General features: G+C 41.8%; 1 protein-coding gene across 2 annotated transcripts; it reads right to left on the bottom strand.

The window, feature by feature from the left end:
- RDH11 (retinol dehydrogenase 11) lies at positions 1 to 21,085 on the bottom strand. Of its 2 annotated transcripts, none has more exons than XM_024747258.1 (7): positions 20,881 to 21,085; positions 18,152 to 18,270; positions 16,715 to 16,870; positions 15,438 to 15,542; positions 14,651 to 14,860; positions 11,113 to 11,302; positions 1 to 802 (listed from the first exon to the last, which is right to left on the bottom strand). In XM_024747258.1, exons 1-7 carry the CDS (start codon positions 20,946 to 20,948, stop codon positions 700 to 702), a joined length of 951 nt encoding a protein of 316 aa, XP_024603026.1. In that variant the 5' UTR covers positions 20,949 to 21,085; the 3' UTR covers positions 1 to 699. The 2 variants fall into 2 exon arrangements, with proteins under 2 accessions (XP_024603026.1, XP_024603027.1); XM_024747259.1 differs by having other exon boundaries at positions 14,741 to 14,860; positions 20,881 to 21,039.
- Between the last annotated feature and the right edge of the window lie 846 nt (positions 21,086 to 21,931).

Genomic DNA, 21,931 nt, shown 5'->3' with positions numbered 1-21,931 from the left:
TGACAGTTTAAATTTGATTTTTATTTTTGCCTTTCCCCAAATTTCTGCCATCCTGTAAACTCCACTAACTTCTTAGAAAAGGAAGCTCTTCTGTGGTCTAGGCATGTGAAAGTGTTTTAGCAGCAGTGGCTTTAGGTTGTCAGAGATAAAGCCATGCCACAATCCAGATTCAGTGAAGTTTCCTGAAAGAATCCAGACGTTGGTGCCATGATGGTTTTCTTAAGAGGTGAGGGACAAGCCCTGCTCTTGAGCCAAGCCACTGTGACTCCTGGAGTTTAGCTAAGGCTAAAGGATGGCCCCCTTGAAGGTTGTTTGGTTGGGAGGAACTACATTGTGGACAAAGAGGATAGAAACTAATCCAAAGTGCCAGAAATTAACCCCTGCCATAGCTTAGGTTCTCCTAGGTAGTAGGCTTCAGAAGGAAAATATGAGCTTGGAGGTCATATGAAGGTCTACTTATCCTATATTACCTCTAGTAACTCTGGCAGTAACAGGAGCAAAATAAATCTGGACAAATGCAAGGCGTTTAGATGAATCTGGCAGTGTACACTGGGCTGTTATCAGACGTCAAGCAGGCAAGGCTGGAAGGTTGGCTTTCTTTGTGCTCAAGGTTTCGGCCATCCTGAAGGAGAATCATTTTGGCAGGGAGTACTTAGTAGTCTACTGCAGGCTTCTCTTGGGTCCAACTGCCATCACCTGTCAATCCACAGGGATGCCCAGCAGGTCACAGCTGACATCCCACAGCCGCCTTGCTACTGTCTCATTACGAGCCTGTGTAGAGACCCATGCCACATGGCAGTCACTGGAAAGGAAAGAGAAAGGCTTAAAGCACAGGGTTAAGAATGGAGTCTGCTCTCTGCCTGGGATAAGGAACACAACAGAAAAACAACCCAGGGATGACACGTGCTCTGGGCGCTTCACAGGACCAGTGTTTGCCCTAATTCTGCATCCTCCAATGTTTACCTCAGAGAAAATGTAATTACCATTTTAGAGCTCACTAGACCACACCGGCTCAGAATGCTTTGTTTGATATATAATGTGTACCATTTAGTCTTTATATTCCCCTTTGTGTGTGTGTGTATATATATATATATATATATATATATATATATATATATTTAACTGTAATATCAGTGCCTGCCTGACTCCTGTGTATGTCCATCTTGTTCAAACATGTCTCTAAGGTTCACTCTATAGGACCTTGTACAGTGTCATGTAGCTGAGATACTGCTATTTACATTGGTCATAGGTGCTTGGAGTGGTTAAAAAAAAAACCTTCTTCCTTCTGATCTACCTGCAGTTATAACTGTTTTTAAACTCAAAGAACAAGCAAAGTCAGCTTCATAACCAACAAAAGAAGTAAAAGATGATAGTAGAAAAGAAATGGTAATAACAAGGTCCCAGGTGTTTCATATACCTTCTATTCATTGTTGTAACTACAATTGTTTTATGTCCCCATTAAATGCCGGAGGGGTATCCCAACTTTTCACCACCCAGAAAAGTTTCTCACGGATAATTCTTTTACTCATTTTTGTATTCTCTGCATCGAGTACACAGCAGGGATTCAATGGAGGGTTATTTTCTTTTTTAATGATTGAGTAAAAGGCTCACGATCTTTGATGTCACATGAGAAACAATTTTTAAAACTATACCGTTTCAAGAAAACTGCTTCCTGGACCATCTAAGCAAACTCTGAAGGTAAAAAGGAGAGTTGATAAGTTTGAAATAACCATGTGAAGCAAACCCCTAACACTATGTCCATTAAAACCGTGTTACTCAAACTCTGGGCTGTGGACAAACAGCAGGATCTCTGAGAACTTGCTAGAAATGCCAATTCTCAGGCCCAACCCCAGACCTGCTGAATCAGAATCTCTAGGATTGAGGCCTAGGAATCTGTTTTCAACCAGCTCTCCAGATGGTTCTTAAATACATGAAAGGTTGAAAAAAAAATACTTAAAGATACCTTTGCATTTAAAAAACAAGCCTTATAAGTATAGTACTTCTGTTTAAGGGAACTCACCAATACCACCAGCAAAACCTGCCATTTCTGAGTGAAAAGACTATCACTGATGACCAAGAGGGTCTGGATGACTCTCTGGAAATGACTTGACCTCTGTAGGCCTCTACAGCCTCCAGTGCACTAAGCCTTAAATTCCTTCTAAGTTTACGGTGAACAGCAAATGATACAAAGGACATGAAAATCCCCTGTAAGCTAAGACATGCTGTAAAAATTATTCAAATACAAAATTCAAATATTACATACAATAAGAACTACTGAAGTATGGTTATGACATCAGCTTGGTCATGATGCTGATATTTCCAGTGGGACTTTGGTAAGTATTAATCAGTATAGGTAAAAGATTGACCAATTTCAAAACTTACTATAAAGCTACTGTAATCAAGAAAGCGTTATACTGGTGTAGGGATACACATGTAAATGAATGGAATAGAATTAAAAGTGCAGAAGTAAACCCTCACATTTACAGTCAATTGATTTTTGGTAACACTACTGTTATAGACTGATTCATGTCCCCCCAAATCCATAGGTTAAAGCTCTAACCCCCATGTGACTATAATGAAGATAGGGTCTTTAAGGAGGTAATTAAGGTTAAATGAGGTCATAAGGGTGAGGCCTTAATCCAATAGAACTAGCATCTTTATTAAGAAGAGAAGGAGACACCAAGAAAATATGCACACAGAGGAAAGGCCATGTGAGGACATAGCAAGAAGGTAACCATCTGCAATGCAGAAGAGAGGCCTCACCAGAGACTAGCCCTGCCAGCCTCTTAATCTTGAACTTCCAGCCTCCAGAACTGTGGTAAAATAAATTAATGTCATTTAAGCCATCTAGTTTGTGGTATTCTGTTATGGCAGCCCGAGATGGACTAATACAGCTATCATGACAATTCAGCAAAGAGAAAATAATCTTTTCAACAAATGGTTCTGGGACAATTGGATATCCAAATGCAAAAGAATGAAGTTGGAACCCTACCTCATACCATATACAAAAATTAACAAAAATGGATCATACAGAATTCCCTGGCAGTCCAGTGGTTAGGATTCTGCTCTCACTGCCAGGGGCCCAGGTTTGATCCCTGGTCGGGGAACTAATATCCCACATGCTGTGTGGCATGGCCAAAAAAAAAAAAGGAGAGAGGGCAAACAGCAGAAGCAAGAAGAACTACAATTCAACAGCCTGTGGAAGAAAAACCACATTCAGAGAAAGACAGGCAGAGGACTTTGTACCAGATGAAGGAACAAGATAAAACCCCAGAAAAACAACTAAATGAAGTGGAGATAGGCAACTTTCCACAAAAAGAATTCAGAATAATGATAGTGAAGATGATCCAGGACCTCAGAAAAAGAATGGAGGCAGGGCTTCCCTGGTGGCACAGTGGTTAAGAATCCACCTGTCAATGCAGGGGACACAGGTTCGAGCCCTGGTCCGGGAAGATCCCACATGCCGCGGAGCAACTAAGCCCAGGCACCACAACTACTGAGCCTGCACTCTAGAGCCCACAAGCCACAACTACTGTAGCCTGCACACCTACAGCCCATGCTCCACAACAAAAGAAGCCACCACAATGAGAAGCCTGTACACCTCAATGAAGAGTAGCCCCACTCACTGCAACTACAGAAAGCCCGCATGCAGCAACAAAGACACAACAGAGACAAAAATTTAAAAATAAAATAAATTAAAAAAAAAAAGAATGGAGGCAAAGTTCAAGAAGATGCAAGAAATGTTTAACAAAGACCTAGAAGAAATAAAGAACAAACACCTGGAAGAATTAAAGAACAAACAAACAGAGATGAACAATACAATAACTGAAATGAAAAATACACTAGAAGGAGTCAATAGCAGAATAACTGAAGCAGAAGAACAGATAAGTGACCTGGAAGACAGAATGGTGGAATTCACTGCCATGGAACAGAATAAAGAAAAAAGAATGAAAAGAAATGAAGACAGTCTAAGAGGCTTCTGGGACAACATTAAACAAAACAACATTCACATTATAGGGGTCCCAGAAGGAGAAAAGAGAGAAAAGAACCGAGAAAATATTTGAAGAGATTATAGTCGAAAATTTCCCTAACATGGGAAAGGAAATAGCCACCCAAGTCCAGGAAGTGCAGAGAGCCCCAGGAAGGATAAACCCAAGGAGAAACACGCCGAGGCATATAGTAATCAAATTGACAAAAATTAAAGACAAAGAAAAATTATTGAAAGCAACAAGGGAACAACAACAAATAACATACAAAGGAACTCCCATAAGATTAACAGCTGATTTCTCAGCAGAAACTCTATAAGCCAGAAGGGAGTGGCACGATATATTTAAAGTGATGAAAGGGAAGAAACTGCAACAAAGATTACTTTACCCGGCAAGGATCTCATTCAGATTCCATGGAAAACTCAAAAGCTTTACAGACAAGCAAAAGCTAAGAGAATTCAGCACAACCAAACCAGCTCTACAACAAATGCTAAAGGGACTACTCTAAGTGGGAAACACAAGAGAAGAAAAGAACCTACAAAAACAAACCCAAAACAATTAAGAAAATAGTAATTACTGATGAATATAGATGCAAAAATCCTCAACCAATTATAGCAAACAGAATCCAACAACACATTAAAAGGATCATACACCATGATCAAGAGGGATTTATCTCAGGGATGCAAGGATTCTTCAATATACGCAAATCAATCAATGTGATACACCATATTAACAAATTGAAGAATAAAAACCATATGATCATCTCAGTAGATGCAGAAAAATCTTTTGACAAAATTCAACACCCATTTATGATAAAAACTCTCCAGAAAGTGGCCATAGAGGGAGTCTACTTCAACAGAATAAAGGCCATATATGACAAACCCACAGCAAACATCATTCTCCACGGTGAAAACCTGAAAGCATTTCCTCTAAGATCAGGAACAAGACAAGGATGTCCACTCTCGCCACTCTTATTCAACATAGTATTGGAAGTCCTAGCCACAGCAATCAGAGAAGAAAAAGAAATAAAAGGAATACAAATTGGAAAAGAAGAAGTAAAACTGTCACTTTTTGCAGATGACATGAACTATACTTAGACAGTCCTAAAGATGCCACCAGAAAACTACTAGAGCTAATCAATGACTTTGGTAAAGTTGCAGGATAAAAAATTAATGCACAGAAATCTCTTGCAGTCCTATACACTAACAACAAAAGATCAGAAAGAGAAATTAAGGAAACAATCCCATTTACCATTGCAACAAATAGAATAAAGTACCTAGGAATAAACCTACCTAAGGAGGTAAAAGACCTGTACTCAGAAAACTATAAGACACTGATGAAAGAAATCAAAGATGACACAAACAGATGGAAACATATACCATGTTCTTGGATTGGAAGAATCAATATGGTGAAAATGACTATACTACCCAAAGCAATCTACAGATTCAATGCAATCCCTATCAAATTACCAGTGGCATTTTTTACAAAACAAGAACCAAAAAATCTTAAAATTCGTATGGAGATACAAAAGACCCCTAATAGCAAAAGCAGTCTTGAGGGGAAAAAACGGAGCTGGAGGAATCAGACTCCCTGACTTCAGACTATACTATAAAGCTACAGCAATCAAGACGGTATGGTACTGGCACAAAAACAGAAATATAGATCAATGGTATAGTATAGAAAGCCCAGAGATAAACCCACACACCTATGGTCAACTAATCTACGACAAAGGAGGCAAGGGTATACAGTGGAGAAAAGACAGTCTCTTCAATAAGTGGTGCTGGGAAAACTGGACAGCTACATGTAAAAGAATGAAATTAGAACACTGCCTAACATCATACACAAAAATAAACTCAGAATGGATTAGAGACCTAAATGTAAGACTGGACACTCTAAAACTCTTAGAGGGAAACATATGAAGAACACTCTTTGACATAAATCACAGCAAGACCTTTTTTGATCCACCTCCTAGAGTAATGGAAATAAAAACAAAAATAAACAAATGGGACCTAATGAAACTTGAAAGCTTTTGCAAAGCAAAGGAAACTACAAACAAGACGAAAAGACAACCCTCAGAATGGGAGAAAATATTTGCAAACAAATCAACGGACAGGGCTTCCCTGGTGGCGCAGTAGTTGAGAGTCTGCCTGCCAATGCAGGGGACGCGGGTTCGTGCCCCGGTCCGGGAAGATCCCACATGCCGTGGAGCGGCTGAGCCTGCGTGTCCGGGAGAGGCCCCAACGGTGAGAGGCCCGCGTACCGCAAAAAAAAAAAAAAATCAACAGACAAAGGATTAATCTCCAAAATATATAAACAGCTCATGCAGCTTAATATTAAAGAAACAAACCACCCAATCAGGCCAGAAGACCTAAATAGACATTTCTCCAAAGAAGACATACAGATGCCCAGAAGCACACGAAAAGCTGCTCAACAGAGACTTCCCTGGTGGCGCAGAGGTTAAGAATCCGCCTGCCAATGCAGGGGACGTGCATTCGAGCCCTGGTCCGGGAAGATCCCACAGGCTGTGGAGCAACGAAGCCCGTGCACCACAACTACTGAGCCTGCTTGCCTAGAGCCTGTGTTCTGCAACAAAAGAAGCCACTGCAATGAAAAGCCCACAAACCGCAACGAAGAGTAGCCCCCGCTCACCACAAATAAAGAAAGCCCACGCGGAGCAGCAAAGTGCCAACACAGCCAAAAATAAACAATAAATAATTTTTTTTAAAAAAGCTGCTCAACATCACTAATTATTAGAGAAATACAAATCAAAACTACAATGAGGTATCACCCACCTCACACCAGTTAGAATGGGCATGATCAGAAAATCTACAAACAACAAATGCTGGAGGGGGTGTGGAGAAAAGGGAACCCTCTTGCCCTGTTGGTGGGAATGTAAATTGATACAGCCACTACGGAGAACAGTATGGAGGTTCCTTAAAAAACTAAAAATAGAATTACCATATGACCAGCAATCCCACTAGTGGGCATATACCCAGAGAAAACCATAATTCAAAAAGACACATGCACCCCAATGTTCATTGCAGCACTATTTACAATAGCCAGGTCATGGAAGCAACCTAAGTGCCCATCGACAGACAAATAGATAAAGAAGATGTGGTACCTATATACAATGGAATATTACTCAGCCATAAAAAGGAATGAAATTGAGTCATTTGTTGAGATGTGGATGGATCTAGAGATTGCCATACAGAGTGAAGTAAGTCAGAAAGAGAAAAACAAATATCATATATTATCGCATGTATGTGGAACCTAGAAAAATGGTACAGATGAACTGGTTTGCAGGGCAGAAAAAGAGACACAGGTGTAGAGAACAAACCTATGGACACCAAGGGGGGAAAGTGGCAGGGGTGGGGGTGGGGGTGTGATGAATTGGGAGATTGGGATTGACATGTATACTCTGATGTGTATAAAATGGATAACTAATAAGAACCTGCTGTATAACAGGGAGATCAGCTCAGTGCTTTGTGACCACCTAGAGGGGTGGGATAGGGAGAGTGGGAGGGAGGAAGATGCAAGAGGGAAGAGATATGGGGATATATGTGTATGTATAGCTGATTCACTTTGTTATAAAGCAGAAACTAACACACCATTGTAAAGCAATTATACTCCAATAAAGATGTTAAAAAAAAAGAACCTGTTGTATAAAAAATAAATAAAATAAAATTCAAAAAGAAAAACAAAGGGATCATAGACCTGAACTTAATGTTAAAACTATAAAACTGTTGGAAGAAAACAGTAATAAATCTTTGTGACCTGGGGCTAGGCAATAGTTTCTTAGATAAGACACCAAAAGCACAAGTGATAAAAGAAAAAATAGATAAATGAGACTTCATCAAAATTAAAAACGTCTGTTCTTCAAAGGACACCATGAAGAAACTGAAAAGACAAACCAACAGAATGGGAGAAAATATTTGCAAATCATATACCTGATAAAGGACTCATATCTAGATTATATAAAGAACTGTTACAACTAAACAACAAAAAGACAATCCAATTTAAAAATGGGCAAAGGAAGGATTTGAATAGACATTTCTCCAACAAAGATATAGAAACGGGCAATAAGCACGTGAAAAGATGTTCAACATCATTAGCAGGAAAATGCAAATGAGAACCACAATGAGATACTACTCCATACATACTCAGATAGCTAATATCAAAGGACAGACAGACAATAAGAAGTGTTAACAAGGATGTGGAGAAATTGGAACCCTCATAAACTGCTTGTGGCAATGTAAAATGGTGCAGCCACTTTGGAAAACAGTCTGGCAGTTTCTCAACAGCTAAAGTAGAGTTAAAATATGACCCATATTCCAGTGAGATTCCATTTCTGGGTTTATACCCAAGAGAAATATCCATACAAAATGTGTACATGAATGTTCATAGCAGCATTGTCTTAATAACCCAGAAATGGGAAAAAATCCAAATGTCCATCAACTGATGAATGGATAAATGAGGATGGTGTATCCATAAAATAAGATATTTGGCAATAAAAAGGAATGAAGTATTGATACACCCTCTAGCATGGATGAACCTTTAACATGTAATGCTAAGTGAAAGCCAGTCACAAAAGGCCATATATTATATAATTCCAACTGTATAGGCAAATCTATAAAGACAAAAAGTTGATTAGTAGTTTCAGGCAGAAAAGAACAACCAGTGCAAAGGTCCTAAAGCTTCAATCAAGACAGACTTCTATGTTCATGTCTTGCTAGTGGTCTACATGGCTGCTGTTGGATCTTCAAAATGCTTAAAATTAAGAATCCATTGTACTGGAAAGGCTCTTCAAAGTCAATTCAATAATTATGGATTTGAAGCTGACTCTAAGCCATTCAGTCAAAACCAAGATAAAGGGTTATTTCATTTTTAAAAATCTCCAGAGAAGAAGAATCCAGTCACTCTTGGAAAATCATTCCAGTGTACAAAACTAAATAATCTATCTTCTTGCACTTCAGACCTGCATTTCCAACTATCCGCTACACAGTTCTACTCACATATCTTATGGATAACACACTCAACATGTACAGAGCTGGGTTTATTACGTAGTGGGCAATTGTTACTCTTTGGTTGAACACCCATCCCACATTCTTTTGGCAATAGAAACCTGATTTCTTTCTATGGAATTACCTCTTCTTCTTGGATATAGTTTGAAGAGCCCATTAATCAAATGCCTGCCTGTCCTCCTGTAGCCAAGTGAGTCGGGGTAAGAGGATGGAGGCGATGATCGGGGCAGGAAGGAGACCCAATGCTTCCTCCCTGGAGAGTGGATGGTGAGCAGCGCAACAGACTGAAGACAGCTGGCGTTCACTCACTCCAGCAGCAGGGTCCTGGCCAGCTGACTGGCCATTCTGCCTGTTCGAAGCCTGACTCTTCAGTCTTCCCTTCGAACCTAGGAGTATCCCCATATTTTAATAAATTCTCTTCTTGCTTATGCTAGCCAGAGTCCATTTCCACTGGTTTGGAATCAAAGAACCCTAAGTTATACACATTATTTATCTACAACTTCTGTCTCAGTTAATGTCACAATTAATCTAATAAGTCAGGCTTGAACCCAGGTCACCAAATCCTCCTCTACCCCCTCACTGGTTGGTCATCAAGTGGTAAAAATTCTGCCTCTTCAGGGTCTCTCACTTAAATCATTCTCCTCATTCCGGCTGTCATCACCCTACATCAGAAACTCATTCTCTCTCATTTGGGGTACTTCATTCATTCATCAAACAGAGTTACTAACGATATTTTTCTAAACCGCAGACCAGATTATGGCTCTCTCTACTGAAACAACTTCTGTGGCTCCTCTCTAAGCCTGGCATTATAGACCTTTCATGATCTGACTGTCTACCTTTCATTTCAATCTGAATTTATTTACAGCCCTTTCTCTAAAATTTCAGATTATTTCCACAAAATCTTGAAGGTGGAGGTGAAACCGTGTTAACATTTTGATCCTGTGTGATATCTGGAACTTGCTTCAAAATAATATGGAATGAGAAAAATGTGGGAAGGGGTAGTGGATGGAGATGAGGCAGGACTGGCCATGGGTTAATGGTTGTTGAGGTTGATTATGGGTATATGGGGATTCAACATGCTATCTTGTCTACTCCTGTGTACATTCAAAATTCCCTACAATACAAAGTTTTAAAAGTCCTCACTTATTCAAGAAGGGAGTCCATTGATACTATTTTAGTCCTGAAGGCAATGGAGAAATACAGATTCAAATTATTTTCAATGTGAAAAAATAGAACTAGGAGTCCAAAAAGGAACAAAGAAAACTAGATTGACATAAAAAAATGTAGGAAGAGAAGAAACAACCAGAAAGCATAATCATCCATATAAAAGATGGCATGAATAAAATCAAACCTAGCAGTTACCACAAAAAAATGTGAATGGGTCAAATTCCCCTATTAAAAGATAAAACATCAGCATCATTAACTACCCTCATCCCTAGAGTCAAGAGACAAAAGCCATATTGGACAATGTACTTTTTTAAAAAGGTAAGGTATACATATAGACAATGGAATATTACTCAGCCATGAAAGAGAATGAAATAATGCCATCTGCAGTAACATGGATGGACCTAGAGATTACCATACTAGGTGCTAGGTGAAGTAAGTCAGACAGAGAAAAACAAATATCATATGTCATCACTCATGTGTGGAATCTAATCTTTAAAAATAACACAAATGAACTTATTTACAAAACAGAAAGAAACAGACTTACAGATATCAAAAACAAACTTATGGATACCAAAGGGGAAACATGGTGGAGAGGCATAAATCAGGAGCCTGGGATTAATATACACACACTACTATATCTAAGATAGGTAACCAACAAGGACCTACTGTATAGCACAGGGAACTCTACTCAATATTCTATGATAACCTATATAAGAATGAATATATGTATATGTATAACTGAATCACTTTGCTGTACACCTGAAACTAACATGACATTGTAAATCAACTATAGTCCAATATAAAATGAAAATTTAAATAAATAAATAAACACCTGCTGCCCCCCCCCCCAAAATAAAAAGGGTATGGTATACCAGACAAATCCAAATTATTTCCTGTGGGCAATGAAATGCCATCTTCAAAAACAGATACATTCATACCTGAAATGGTTTCCACTTAGAACTTCAAGACCTTCCGTTAAGGCACAGTACAGGCTGGTCTGGGCTCCCTGCTGAGGGGTCTTGATGAAGAAGGAGAAAAGCCACCAAATCCATCTCATGAGGGATGAGTGCCGAACCAATTCAGAGTCGACTGTGCCAGGGTGTACAGAGTACGTTGTAACGCCACAGCCTGATGCGGGGATGCCATATAGAGAGGGGAAGACAGGATTTGAGGTTGCCAAGTGGCCAAAGAGAGCAGAAGACATGAATAAACATTTGCCCCATGTGGACTCCCTTCCCATGATGCTATCGCAAGCACTCCTCACAGTAATTTATACCTTCATTTCACAGATTACAATTAAGGCTCAGAGAGGTTATTAACTGCTAGGAAGCAGCAGAGCCAGGACCTCTCAGAAGCACTTGACATTGTTAACCACTTCTCATCCTAAAGCTGCCTTTTCACTGGCTTCCATGATCCCACACCTCTTCTGGTTTTTTTAACCTTTCTGGATGCATCCTCTTTTTTCCTGGACCGGTTCATCATCTTCTACCCAAACTTTAAATGTTAAGAGTTCTCATGGCTCACTAAATTCCCTCTCTGTAACTTTACAGCACTCATTTTTATCTATGGTCCAAGTGGCTCCTTTTAACTCTTGGCTGACAATAAAAGGCAGTATAATGTGCTGGTTAAGGGTATGGACTTTGTAGTCAGAATGCCCAGTTTCAAATCCAAGCTTTACCACTCACTAGCTGTGTGACCTTCCTGATGTTGTGACTTAGTTTCCTCATCTGTAAAATAGGGATAATTATAACACCTACACCTCACAGAGCTGTTCTCAGGATTAAATGAGTTCATGTGTAAAAGAGCTTAGAATACTGTCTGGTGCATGATAAGTGCTAAATGACACTTACGCATGTGCTCTTTCAGGTCCCCAATTCTTTTCTAGAAACCCTGGGGTCAGAAATGTTTCCAATGTTTAAAATTTTATTTTATATATATAAAGTGTCTATTACCTACTCTCCCTAGCACGGGTGAGGTTTTGCTGCCAAATGAGTTTTGGTATCAAGCTTAGGGAAAAACTGAGTTTTCAGGCCTTTGTGGATTTCACAATTACAGAGAAAGAACTGTTGACCTGTATTATTTTCCACTTGACATCTACTCTAGATGACCCATAGTAATGCAGACTCAGAGGTCCAAAACTGACTTCATATATTTAAGGCCAAACCTGGTTCTTGTAGCGTTCCCTACACTTTCAACCAGGCAGGCACACAGGACCAGTCCTTAAGGATCCACCACCTCACCATACATCTCCAATCAACAAGCCCCGTGATTTTCACATCCTAAATATCTCTCAGGAGTGTCTATTACCCTCCATCTCCACCACCTTAGTCCAAGCTACCCTCACTTCTTACCTCAACCACAGAAATCACCTGCTGCATCCACTCTTGCCCTCGTTTTAAAAAAGGATTCCATTTTAACGGTTTTCCATTGCTCTTAGAATAAACACTAAAATCCTTACTGTGGCCTCTCTGGATTTCACCTTCACCAACCTTACCAGTCTCAGCTCAGACCTCTTGCTTTCTACATTCTAACTATGACTGCCTTTTCTCAGTTTCTCAAGCAGAGACCAGACCTTCATGCATTCTCTTCCTTTTGCCTGGAATGTTCCTCAGCCCCCTCAGCTGCCTCACCCCACCCACACTGTAACCCATTTAATTTCTTTTTTTTTTTTTTTTTTTTTTTTTTTTTTTTTTTTTTTTTGCGGTATGCGGGCCTCTCACTGTTGTGGCCTCTCCCGTTGCGGAGCACAGGCTCCGGACGCGCAGGCTCAGCGGCCATGGCTCACGGGCCCAGCCGCTCCATGGCATGTGGGATCTTCCCGGACCGGGACACAAACCCGTGTCCCCTGCATCAGCAGGTGGACTCTCAACCACTGCGCCACCAGGGAAGCCCTAACCCATTTAATTTCTAATCATCCTGCAAGGGCTCAGCTTGCAACTCACTCTCTCAGAAAAGTCCTTCCTGATCCTTCAGACTGAATAAGGTTCTCCCCACCACCCCCCTGCCAATCCATTATAGGTCCTCGTAATTCCCCTTTATAGCATTTATCACAATTATAATTAAATAACAACAACAAAAAGAAAACTGTCTAGACGTTGTTTAGGAAATGAATAAACTAAAGCACATCTATACTATGAAACACAATGCGGCCAACAAAAGTAATGGGGTAAATCTCGGTGTAGTACATGGAAAGATCTCTAAGATGGTGTGTTGGAATTTCACTTCCTTATGTATGATATATACACATGTAAATGCACAAGAAAATAATTGGAATGGTGCACATCAAGTTGTTGACAGTGGTATCTCGAGGGGAGAAAAGCAGAAAGGGAAGAGAGGAGAATAACTCCATATACTTCCATCTTATTTGAACTTTTTACAATGAGAATTATTCATGCATTACTAGACTGATTTTACATGTGATTTTACATGTGACAGTTGTAAAAATACTTGCTAATTATTTCTCTCTCCCGTTGGACGTGAACCACTCCACCACTCCACTAATCCGGTGTGTAAAATAGCATGGACACTGGCATACGTGGCTGTTGAATGGCTGAATGAATGACTCTTCCGTCATGCCCAGGTTTCTTTCATTGCATCATAGCTATTTCCCACCTAATCCTCATACCTATCAGGTTTTCTCACTCGTGTAGCCTCTGCTTTTATCTGATCCTCACAGCTGGGTCCATCTCTCCACTTCCAGGCCACCCTAGCTCCCTGACCAACCTTTGGGCAGTTTTCACCATCCAGTTACCCTGATCCATCCCAAGCTGATAAAGGATGTTATGCCCTGGGCATAGACATAACCCTCCATCTCACAGTGGTTTGAGGATCCTGTTCCAACGATGGGGCTAATGTGTCTGATACCTTCAGCCTGAATTCTGCCTGCCTTAATCCTAAGCAACTCTAATTGTCCACCCTGGATTTCCCGTTCTATTTATTGGAAATCCATAGTAGACCATTCCAAGGACCTCTGTTTATTTGTGACTGGAGACTGCCCTCCTCAAGCATACATTTCCCTCTTATATGACCCTTTATTGTTAGGGAGACCCCCCTCCATAGTCCCAGCACCTGTTTTATCCCAATGGTTGTAGCCAGTGCCAGTTCTGGTCCCTCCCTTCTATCTAGTTTCATTACGAGTCAAAAAACTTGCTTTGCTCATGAGGCCTGAATTAATCACGACAATAACCCGTGAAGCAGTCCCATTTTACATATGAGGAAATAAGTCTTGAAAAGTTAAACTACTTGCTGCAGGTCATGCAGCTAATAACTGCCAAAGCCCAGCCTTCAGAATTTTCCCGTTACCTCCCAGTCACCTCCAACATTCACTTGTGGGCTGTTTACTAAAACTATACCCAGGTAGAGCCATGGAAGCAGGTCCTGTCCAGAGGATGGGCTCCAGAAAACAGTTCCTATTCCTGTGGCTTTTAGCTACTTCCCATTGACTCATGTCTCCACACTCATTTCTGCTAAGCCTACCTTTTAGCCTCCGGGCCAGTTCCTGGGTAAAGAGAATGTTGGCTAACTTGCTGTGACAGTAGGCCAGACCTGCATGGTAGAACTTCTCACCCTGCAGGTTATGGAAGTGGATCCTTCCCAGGTGATGTGCTAAGGAAGACACATTCACTACCCTTGATGGGGTTGATTCCTTCAACTTCTCTAGCAACAGGTGGGTCAGGAGGAAGTGACCTTTGAGAAAAAGTAGAATTAACAGAGTTCAGGGCCAATGTGAGGGTGAAGGGAGTAGTGGTGAGCCGGGCTCAGCTATGGAAGGCAGAGCACTCAAGAATAAGGCTTTTTGCCTCATTAATTCATTATCAACTACAGAATAAGTTCAGTGACGGTTTAGGGAAATAGGAACAGCCAAAGACATGAGACATCTCTCTATGAGGTAGGTCTGGATTATGTGAATACGAATACAAAGTCATGTCTTATTCCAACTTTGAATAACATCACTGTTTAAGAGCAGGTGGCCTCTACTTGATGCTGGCCACAAGGGTCTCTACAAAGAAAACACAGCCCCCAATCCAATTAGGTTGTTCAAAAATATTCTAAGGTAAATTGAATCTGAAGCACAGATTAAAAAGTGGGAGGAACCTCAAGCGAGCCTGAGCTTTCAGGCAGGACAACACTATTTATTATACACTTATAGTCTGTTATGGCCCAAAGGTCCAATCACACCACAAAGAAGGCTCCATATGACCCTAAGTTTTCCAAGGAGAACTTTAGTTTCCCTCTAGCTTTGTGATGAGACACAATTTCTTACCTAAGTGGTTGACTCCCATGTGCATCTCAAAGCCGTCGGCTGTCTTGGAGTAGGGACACATCATCACTCCTGCGTTGTTGATCAAAATGTGGAGATGCTTTTCCTCTGCAGGGAAGAGGGGATGGAGTGTGGAAGTGGCCAGCCACAGCTGTTACATCTTTGAAATCTGCCCCATACCCATGCTTTGAAAATGAGGATGCATGGCTTCAATCTTTCCTCTATTTTACCCTCATACTCATTTTGTATTGTTTTTTCATTTTAAGACTTTAGTTGAATCATACATACTCTTAATACAGGGCAAAATTCCACCTGACACTACCAAATGGCCTTTCCAATCTTTCCAATTCAGGAGCTACTTACTCAGTGCTTTTGGGAAGTGTTCTGTCTATCTCTCCCAACAGAAAGACTTCCCGAGCTGAATGGGAAATTCCAAAACAAGAGAAAAAGGATACTCTCTATGCCTCCCTGCCGCTCGGATTCAGGCCCACAAAGAAACACTGGTTTCACCGCTTTGTTTCATCTGCCAACTCTCTCTTATGATTTATTTCCTCAAATGAGTTGTGATTTCTGACTAAAAGTATATATCAGTGGAAGTTGCTTCCCTTGGGAGGCCTAGATCCCTGGGTTATGAGGGAATAAGCCTACAGGGTGCTCTTGGACTCAATTTTGATGTGATACTATGGGGTTTTACGTTAAGTTCTCAGCTCAAGTTTCTTGCACCGGTTGGTGGTGTGAATGAATTCCCCCCCACCGCATAAATGATGTCAGCTTGAAGTTCTAATTTCTTGCAGATGACCGTTTATCCATCCATGTTCTAAAGAGATGTTAAGCTTCTTTGTCATGTCCCTGAGCTGGTGGCCTGGGTTTTTTTTAAGCTCCCTGTACCAAGGACCAGATGGCTTTTTGTGAATCCCAACCTTATGTGGAGCCTCAGATACAGACAGCAACCCAGCCCTCAACATCCTGAGGTCTCATCTCCTATCCCTGTACGGATATTTGGACTCCAGACCTTAAAGCCCATTTTGAGTTCTGGTACCTCTATGAGATTTCTGGCTTTAGTTCTTATGCACTGCTATGAACCTTTGAATTCACTTTTTGTTTCTGCCTCTTAGGTATTTCCCTTTGTTACTAATGAGTTCAGCTATGAATCATAAGTTTTTGGCTATATTTTGTCTAGCATTTCTATGTGTCAGAGAGGGAGAGGAATCTTTTCCTTTTAGCTAAGTCTGCCACGTTGATTGCAAGACCCACAGCATAGTCTCCAGTTCCACACTTACCTGCTAAGAAGCCCTTAGCAAAGGCTCGAATAGATTTAGTATCAGCCAAGTCCAGTTTCCGCACCAACACCTGTTGGTTCCCTGTCATGATCTGGATCTCTCTGGCCACCAACTCCCCCTTTTGCACATCCCGGCAAGCTAAATATACACGGGCTCCTGTCAACCAACATATAAAAGAGACAAACTGTCGGCTCTGTTTTTGAGTGAGCATCAAAGACCTAATACTAATGTTAAATGTTATTTTTTTTAATGTTAAATGTTTTTTTAAAAAAGGAATTACCCCTACTTCACACAGAGGTATCTGATGAACAAATCAGGAAAGAAAAATAAATCAATAATATTCATTGTGTCCATTATATATAGAACATTGTACTAGTGTCAGACCAGCAAATCAGCGGGGCACTTGGAATGCTCTTGAATTCCAAGACTGGGAGGAAATAATGAGAATGGTCATCATTGCAAGGGATAAAAGAGCAGTAGCAAGAAGAAGACCTAAATAGACATTTCTCCAAAGAAGATCTACAGATGGCCAATAGGCACATGAAAAGATGTTTAACATCACTAATTATTAGAGAAATGCAAATCAAAACTACAGTGAGATATCATCTAACACCAGTCAGAATGGCCGTCATTAAAAGTCTACAAATAACAAATGCTAGAGAGGGTGTGGAGAAAAAGGAACGCTCCTACACTGTTGGTGGGAATATAAGTTGGTGCAACCACTATAGAAAACAGTATGGAGGCTCCTCAGAAAACTACAAATAGAATTACCACATAATCCAGCAATCCACTCCTGGGCATATATCTGGACAAAACTATAATTCAAAAAGATACATGCACCCCTATGTTCATAGCAGCACTATTCACAATAGCCAAGATATGAAAACAGCCTAAATGTCCATTGACAGATGAATGGATAAAGAAGATGTGGTACGTATATACAATGGAATACTACTCAGCCATAAAAAAAATGAAATAATGCCATTTGCAGCAACATGGATGCAACTAGAGATTATCACACTAAGTGAAGTAAGTCAGAAGGAGAAAGACAAATACCATATGATATCACTTATACATGGAATCTAAAATATGACACAGATGAACCTATCTACAAAACAGAAACAGACTCACAGACATAGAGAACAAACTTGTGGTTGCCAAGATGGGGGATGGATGGACTGGGAGTTAGGGATTGGCAGATGCAAGCTATTACATATAGAATGGATGGACAACAAGGTCCTACTGTATAGCACAGGGAGCTATATTCAATATCCTATGATAAACCACAATGGAAAAGAATATATTAATAAAAGAATGTATATATATGTATAACTGAATCACTTTGCTGTACAGCAGAAATTAACATTGTGAATCAACTACACTTGAATTAAAAAAAAACAACAGTGGCAGGAGGGAATTAGAAGCAGATGAATTTGCCTCTTTGAGCTAGCTCTTTGGCTGTCTCCTTCCCGATGCCTGTGTTGGCTCCAGTGACCACAGCGACTTTCCCAGGAAGCTGGATGGTTGATGTACACACCCCGCTGGACAGCATTTTCCTGCAGACAGAGGAGAGCTCATCAGTTCTTCATTCTCTTTGCCTCAGCCAGAGATTCCTGCAACATTCTCGCGTCTACAGGTCCCAAGGCTGAGGACTGTTTTGGTTCCTTCTACTGCTGGCTTTTTATAGATTAAAGGAAGGTTGGAGGAAAGAAAACAAAATTTTCTGCTCTTAAGATTTTCTTGCTTGGGCTTCCCTGGTGGCACGGTGGTTAAGAATCTGCCTGCCAATGCAGGGGACACGGGTTCGAGCCCTGGTCCAGGAAGATCCCACATGCCACAGAGCAACTAAGCCCGTGCACCACAACTGCTGAGCCTGCGCTCTAGAGCCTGTGAGCCACAACTACTGAGCCTGCGTGCCACAACTACTGAAGCCCACGCGGCTAGAGCCCGTGCTCCACAACAAGAGATGTCACCGCAATGAGAAGCCCGCGCGCAGCAACGAAGACCCAACGCAGCCAAAAATAAAAATAAATAAATAAGTAAATAAATTTATTAAAGATTTTCTTGTCCAAATGTTTCTGCTCTTGCTTGAGGACAGAAGTGATTCTATTATAAGGGCAAACCTTAGCACTGTTCCCTGCAGTTACAAGAACTGATGAATATCTGTTTAGCCAGGATCCTGGTGGAGCCTTTCTTAGGCTTAGGAAATCACAAGACTCAGCCTAGAAAAACAAAGAACTGATCCACTGATGTTAATCTGTCCATAACTGTCACTTTACGGCCTTAATAAAACAGCTTACCCAACACAAAGTTAAAATTATGAAAGCTTGTCAACCTGGACAAAACGAACAGAAACACACACACACTTAAAAATAAAACAAAGAGGGACTTCCCTGGTGGCACAGTGGTTAAGAATCCGTCTGCCAATGCAGGGGACACGGGTTCGAGCCCTGGTCCGGGAAGATCCCTCAGCCACAGAGCAACTAAGCCCATGTGCCACAACTACTGAGCCCGCGTGCCACAACTACTGAAGCCTGTGTGCCTAGAGCCTGTGCTCCACAACAAGAGAAGCCACCGCAGTGAGAAGCCCGTGCTCAGCAACTCTTTAGCAGCCCCTGCTCGCCGCAACTAGAGAAAGCTTGCACACAGCAACGAAGACTCAATACAGCCAAAAATAAATAAATACATTTAGAAAAAATAAATAAATAAGACAAAGAATAATGTTAATAAGTACAAAGGGGAGCTGAGATTCAAGTCCTGGTTTCACTAATTTGAGTCCTTCTTCCTTCATCCTGCTTCTCCAGAAGAATGAATGCAGAAACAGATATTAGTAGGCCTCAGATTGTTCTTTTCTCTGCAAATCTTGGGGGCTCAATTTAAAACAATTTGTTGACTGGGAGATGCATTTTTAAAAGTATTTCAACCTGTTTCATTGAACTTAGAACTGCAAAGTACACACTTCTAGCCACTCAAGTTCCTGCTTAGAACAAACATGCCACGAAGGAAGCAAACTAACTCAAGGTGACCACCAACGGATATCTTCCTCCTCAGAACAAGCCTCCCTGCTCTGTTTCCCACATACCTTCAGCTTTAGCTCCAGGAGCCACAACATATCAGGGCCTCTATCCAGCTCTTCCTTCTGCTTAACCAGCAGGAAGAAAAGAGACAATCAACTATGAAAGTCCAGCTCTGGTCAAGCCCCCATGACCTAGTTAGGTGGTTTGGAACATCACCCTTGGAGTGTAACCTTCCTTAGAAAAATCTTGGTGAGATATGAGCACTATTTTCAGTTCAGGTTCAACTCTTCAGTGAGATTCTGTGGGGATAAGAGGATGTCGTGACGGAAAGAGATAAAAAGGAGCGTTTCGCCCCAGTACCAAAACCCATGTGTGCCTAGAGGTGGAAGGACTGCGTGTGCAGAGGGGAGGAAAAATACAACTGGAGGAGGGGCTCGAGGGAGGTGGGGAGAAAGGGAAGAAGGGGTGAATGTGGTAAGAAACGGCAGAGGGTGATCTAGCGCGCCTTGCAGTTCCACTCAGACAGTGACCGCGTCCCCCTTCCCCCGCCCATCCAATCCCCACCGAGGGAAGGAGTGTGTGTCTTCAGTCATTGGTCCACCGTCACTACTGGTGATTTACTCAGCACCAATCAGCAGTGTGCAACTCGCTGCTGATTCTCCGGGGCACTCAGCCAGCCATTGGCTGATGTGTCACCTGGTCAAGAGACCACGACCCTCAACCTCTCCTCCCCACCCCCAAACCCCAGAGCAGGGCTCGGACCACCTCCCACCCCCAACTCCTGCTGCGAAGGCAGGTAGTAGGCAGGAGAATGTGATGAAACCCTTTCAATTCTCTCCTTTACTACATCCGTCCAGAGAAAAAGCAAATCTAACAGCAACAAGAGAGCAAGCAATGGAACTGCAGATGTCACGATTCGCACTGAGGAAACAAAGCAGGGTGCTCCGGACTGCAGCCCCTTCCAACGGCCTGGGGTCTCCTGGTATCGCCCTCCTCACCCAGGACCTGCACCTCCTCCGATCAACCGAACTCCCCTACTTGGAGCCCCGCGGGGAGTCTTCCTTTCCTTCTTTTGAAGAACAGAGCTTCGATGGGGATGAATATTTCCCCCGAAGTCTTCTCAAGAGAAGGCAATACATTTGCACAGACCTGATTTGGGGTGCAGCGATGTACAGGAGAAAGGGGAGGAGGAGGAGCACGAGCAGGACCCCAATCATCTCGCGGGGAGGCAGGTGCGGCTGCCGGAGATGAGCGAGATGCCCCAGCGGTGCTCGCCGGCTGTGGCCTCTCTTCCAAGACACGCCCTAGTAAAGTGCGACAGCCCGGGGAGTAAAGCTGTCTGGGAAATGTAGTCCAAAGCTTGGCATGTGAGCACGCTGTTCCCAGACGCTGAGAGAAGCTGAATCTTGCACCAGATACGCAACGGGTCCCCAACCAGCTAGTATCTAGGGCCTTTGGGATCATCGAACCAGCTCTCCCATGGCCCTTCTGGCCACCATGAAATCTCCCCAGTCCTCTCTGTGCCGGTGCCTAAGTCCAGACCCTGGTTCAGTTTTCCCCAATTATGGTTAGGTGGTTACCGCCTGTTTCTCCTGGAGGTCAAATATTGGCGTCTGGGAAATGTTCTAAGGCTGACTGCACAAAAGAGGAGCGGTTGGAGTCTGACAGTTGGGGGGGAGGGGGGAATCTTTCCTCCTTAGGGATTCCTTCACGCAAAGAAGCAGAAGCAATCGGTCCCTGAAGACACTCCCAGGAGAATCATTTTATTGTGTCTTTTTGGAATTATAATGAAATATAAAGTATAATCATAATTTTCCTGGTGTTTGAGTGTGAACTGATGATAGAATATAGTTTTCTTGATGACTTGGGTTAGTTATATTAACTTCCGGGGTAGCAATGGATTTCTTAGATTAGCAGAGTTGGTTTTGCCTACTCATGAAAGTATTTAATCCTGTCTTGAATTAAAGCCATGGAAATTCTCTGGGAACAAGCAGCTTCCCTGGTCAGTCACTCCTTTCGGTCTGCCATCTGAGGACTATGTCTCGTTTCCTTGGGGGTGAAGGTGGGGAATGTTTTAAGTCATTATCTGTCTGTGGTCCCTGACTGCACACAGTAATGTATTCTGGTTCTTCTGGATAATTCATTTCCATTTGATTGAAAGACACATACACCAAGCTCAATTTGAACCAATATATTTTAT

This window comes from Neophocaena asiaeorientalis, unplaced genomic scaffold, assembly GCF_003031525.2.
Source record: "Neophocaena asiaeorientalis asiaeorientalis breed wild unplaced genomic scaffold, Neophocaena_asiaeorientalis_V1.1 scaffold398, whole genome shotgun sequence".
Classification (NCBI taxonomy): domain Eukaryota; kingdom Metazoa; phylum Chordata; class Mammalia; order Artiodactyla; family Phocoenidae; genus Neophocaena; species Neophocaena asiaeorientalis.
This window is presented reverse-complemented; position numbering and strand designations above follow the sequence as displayed.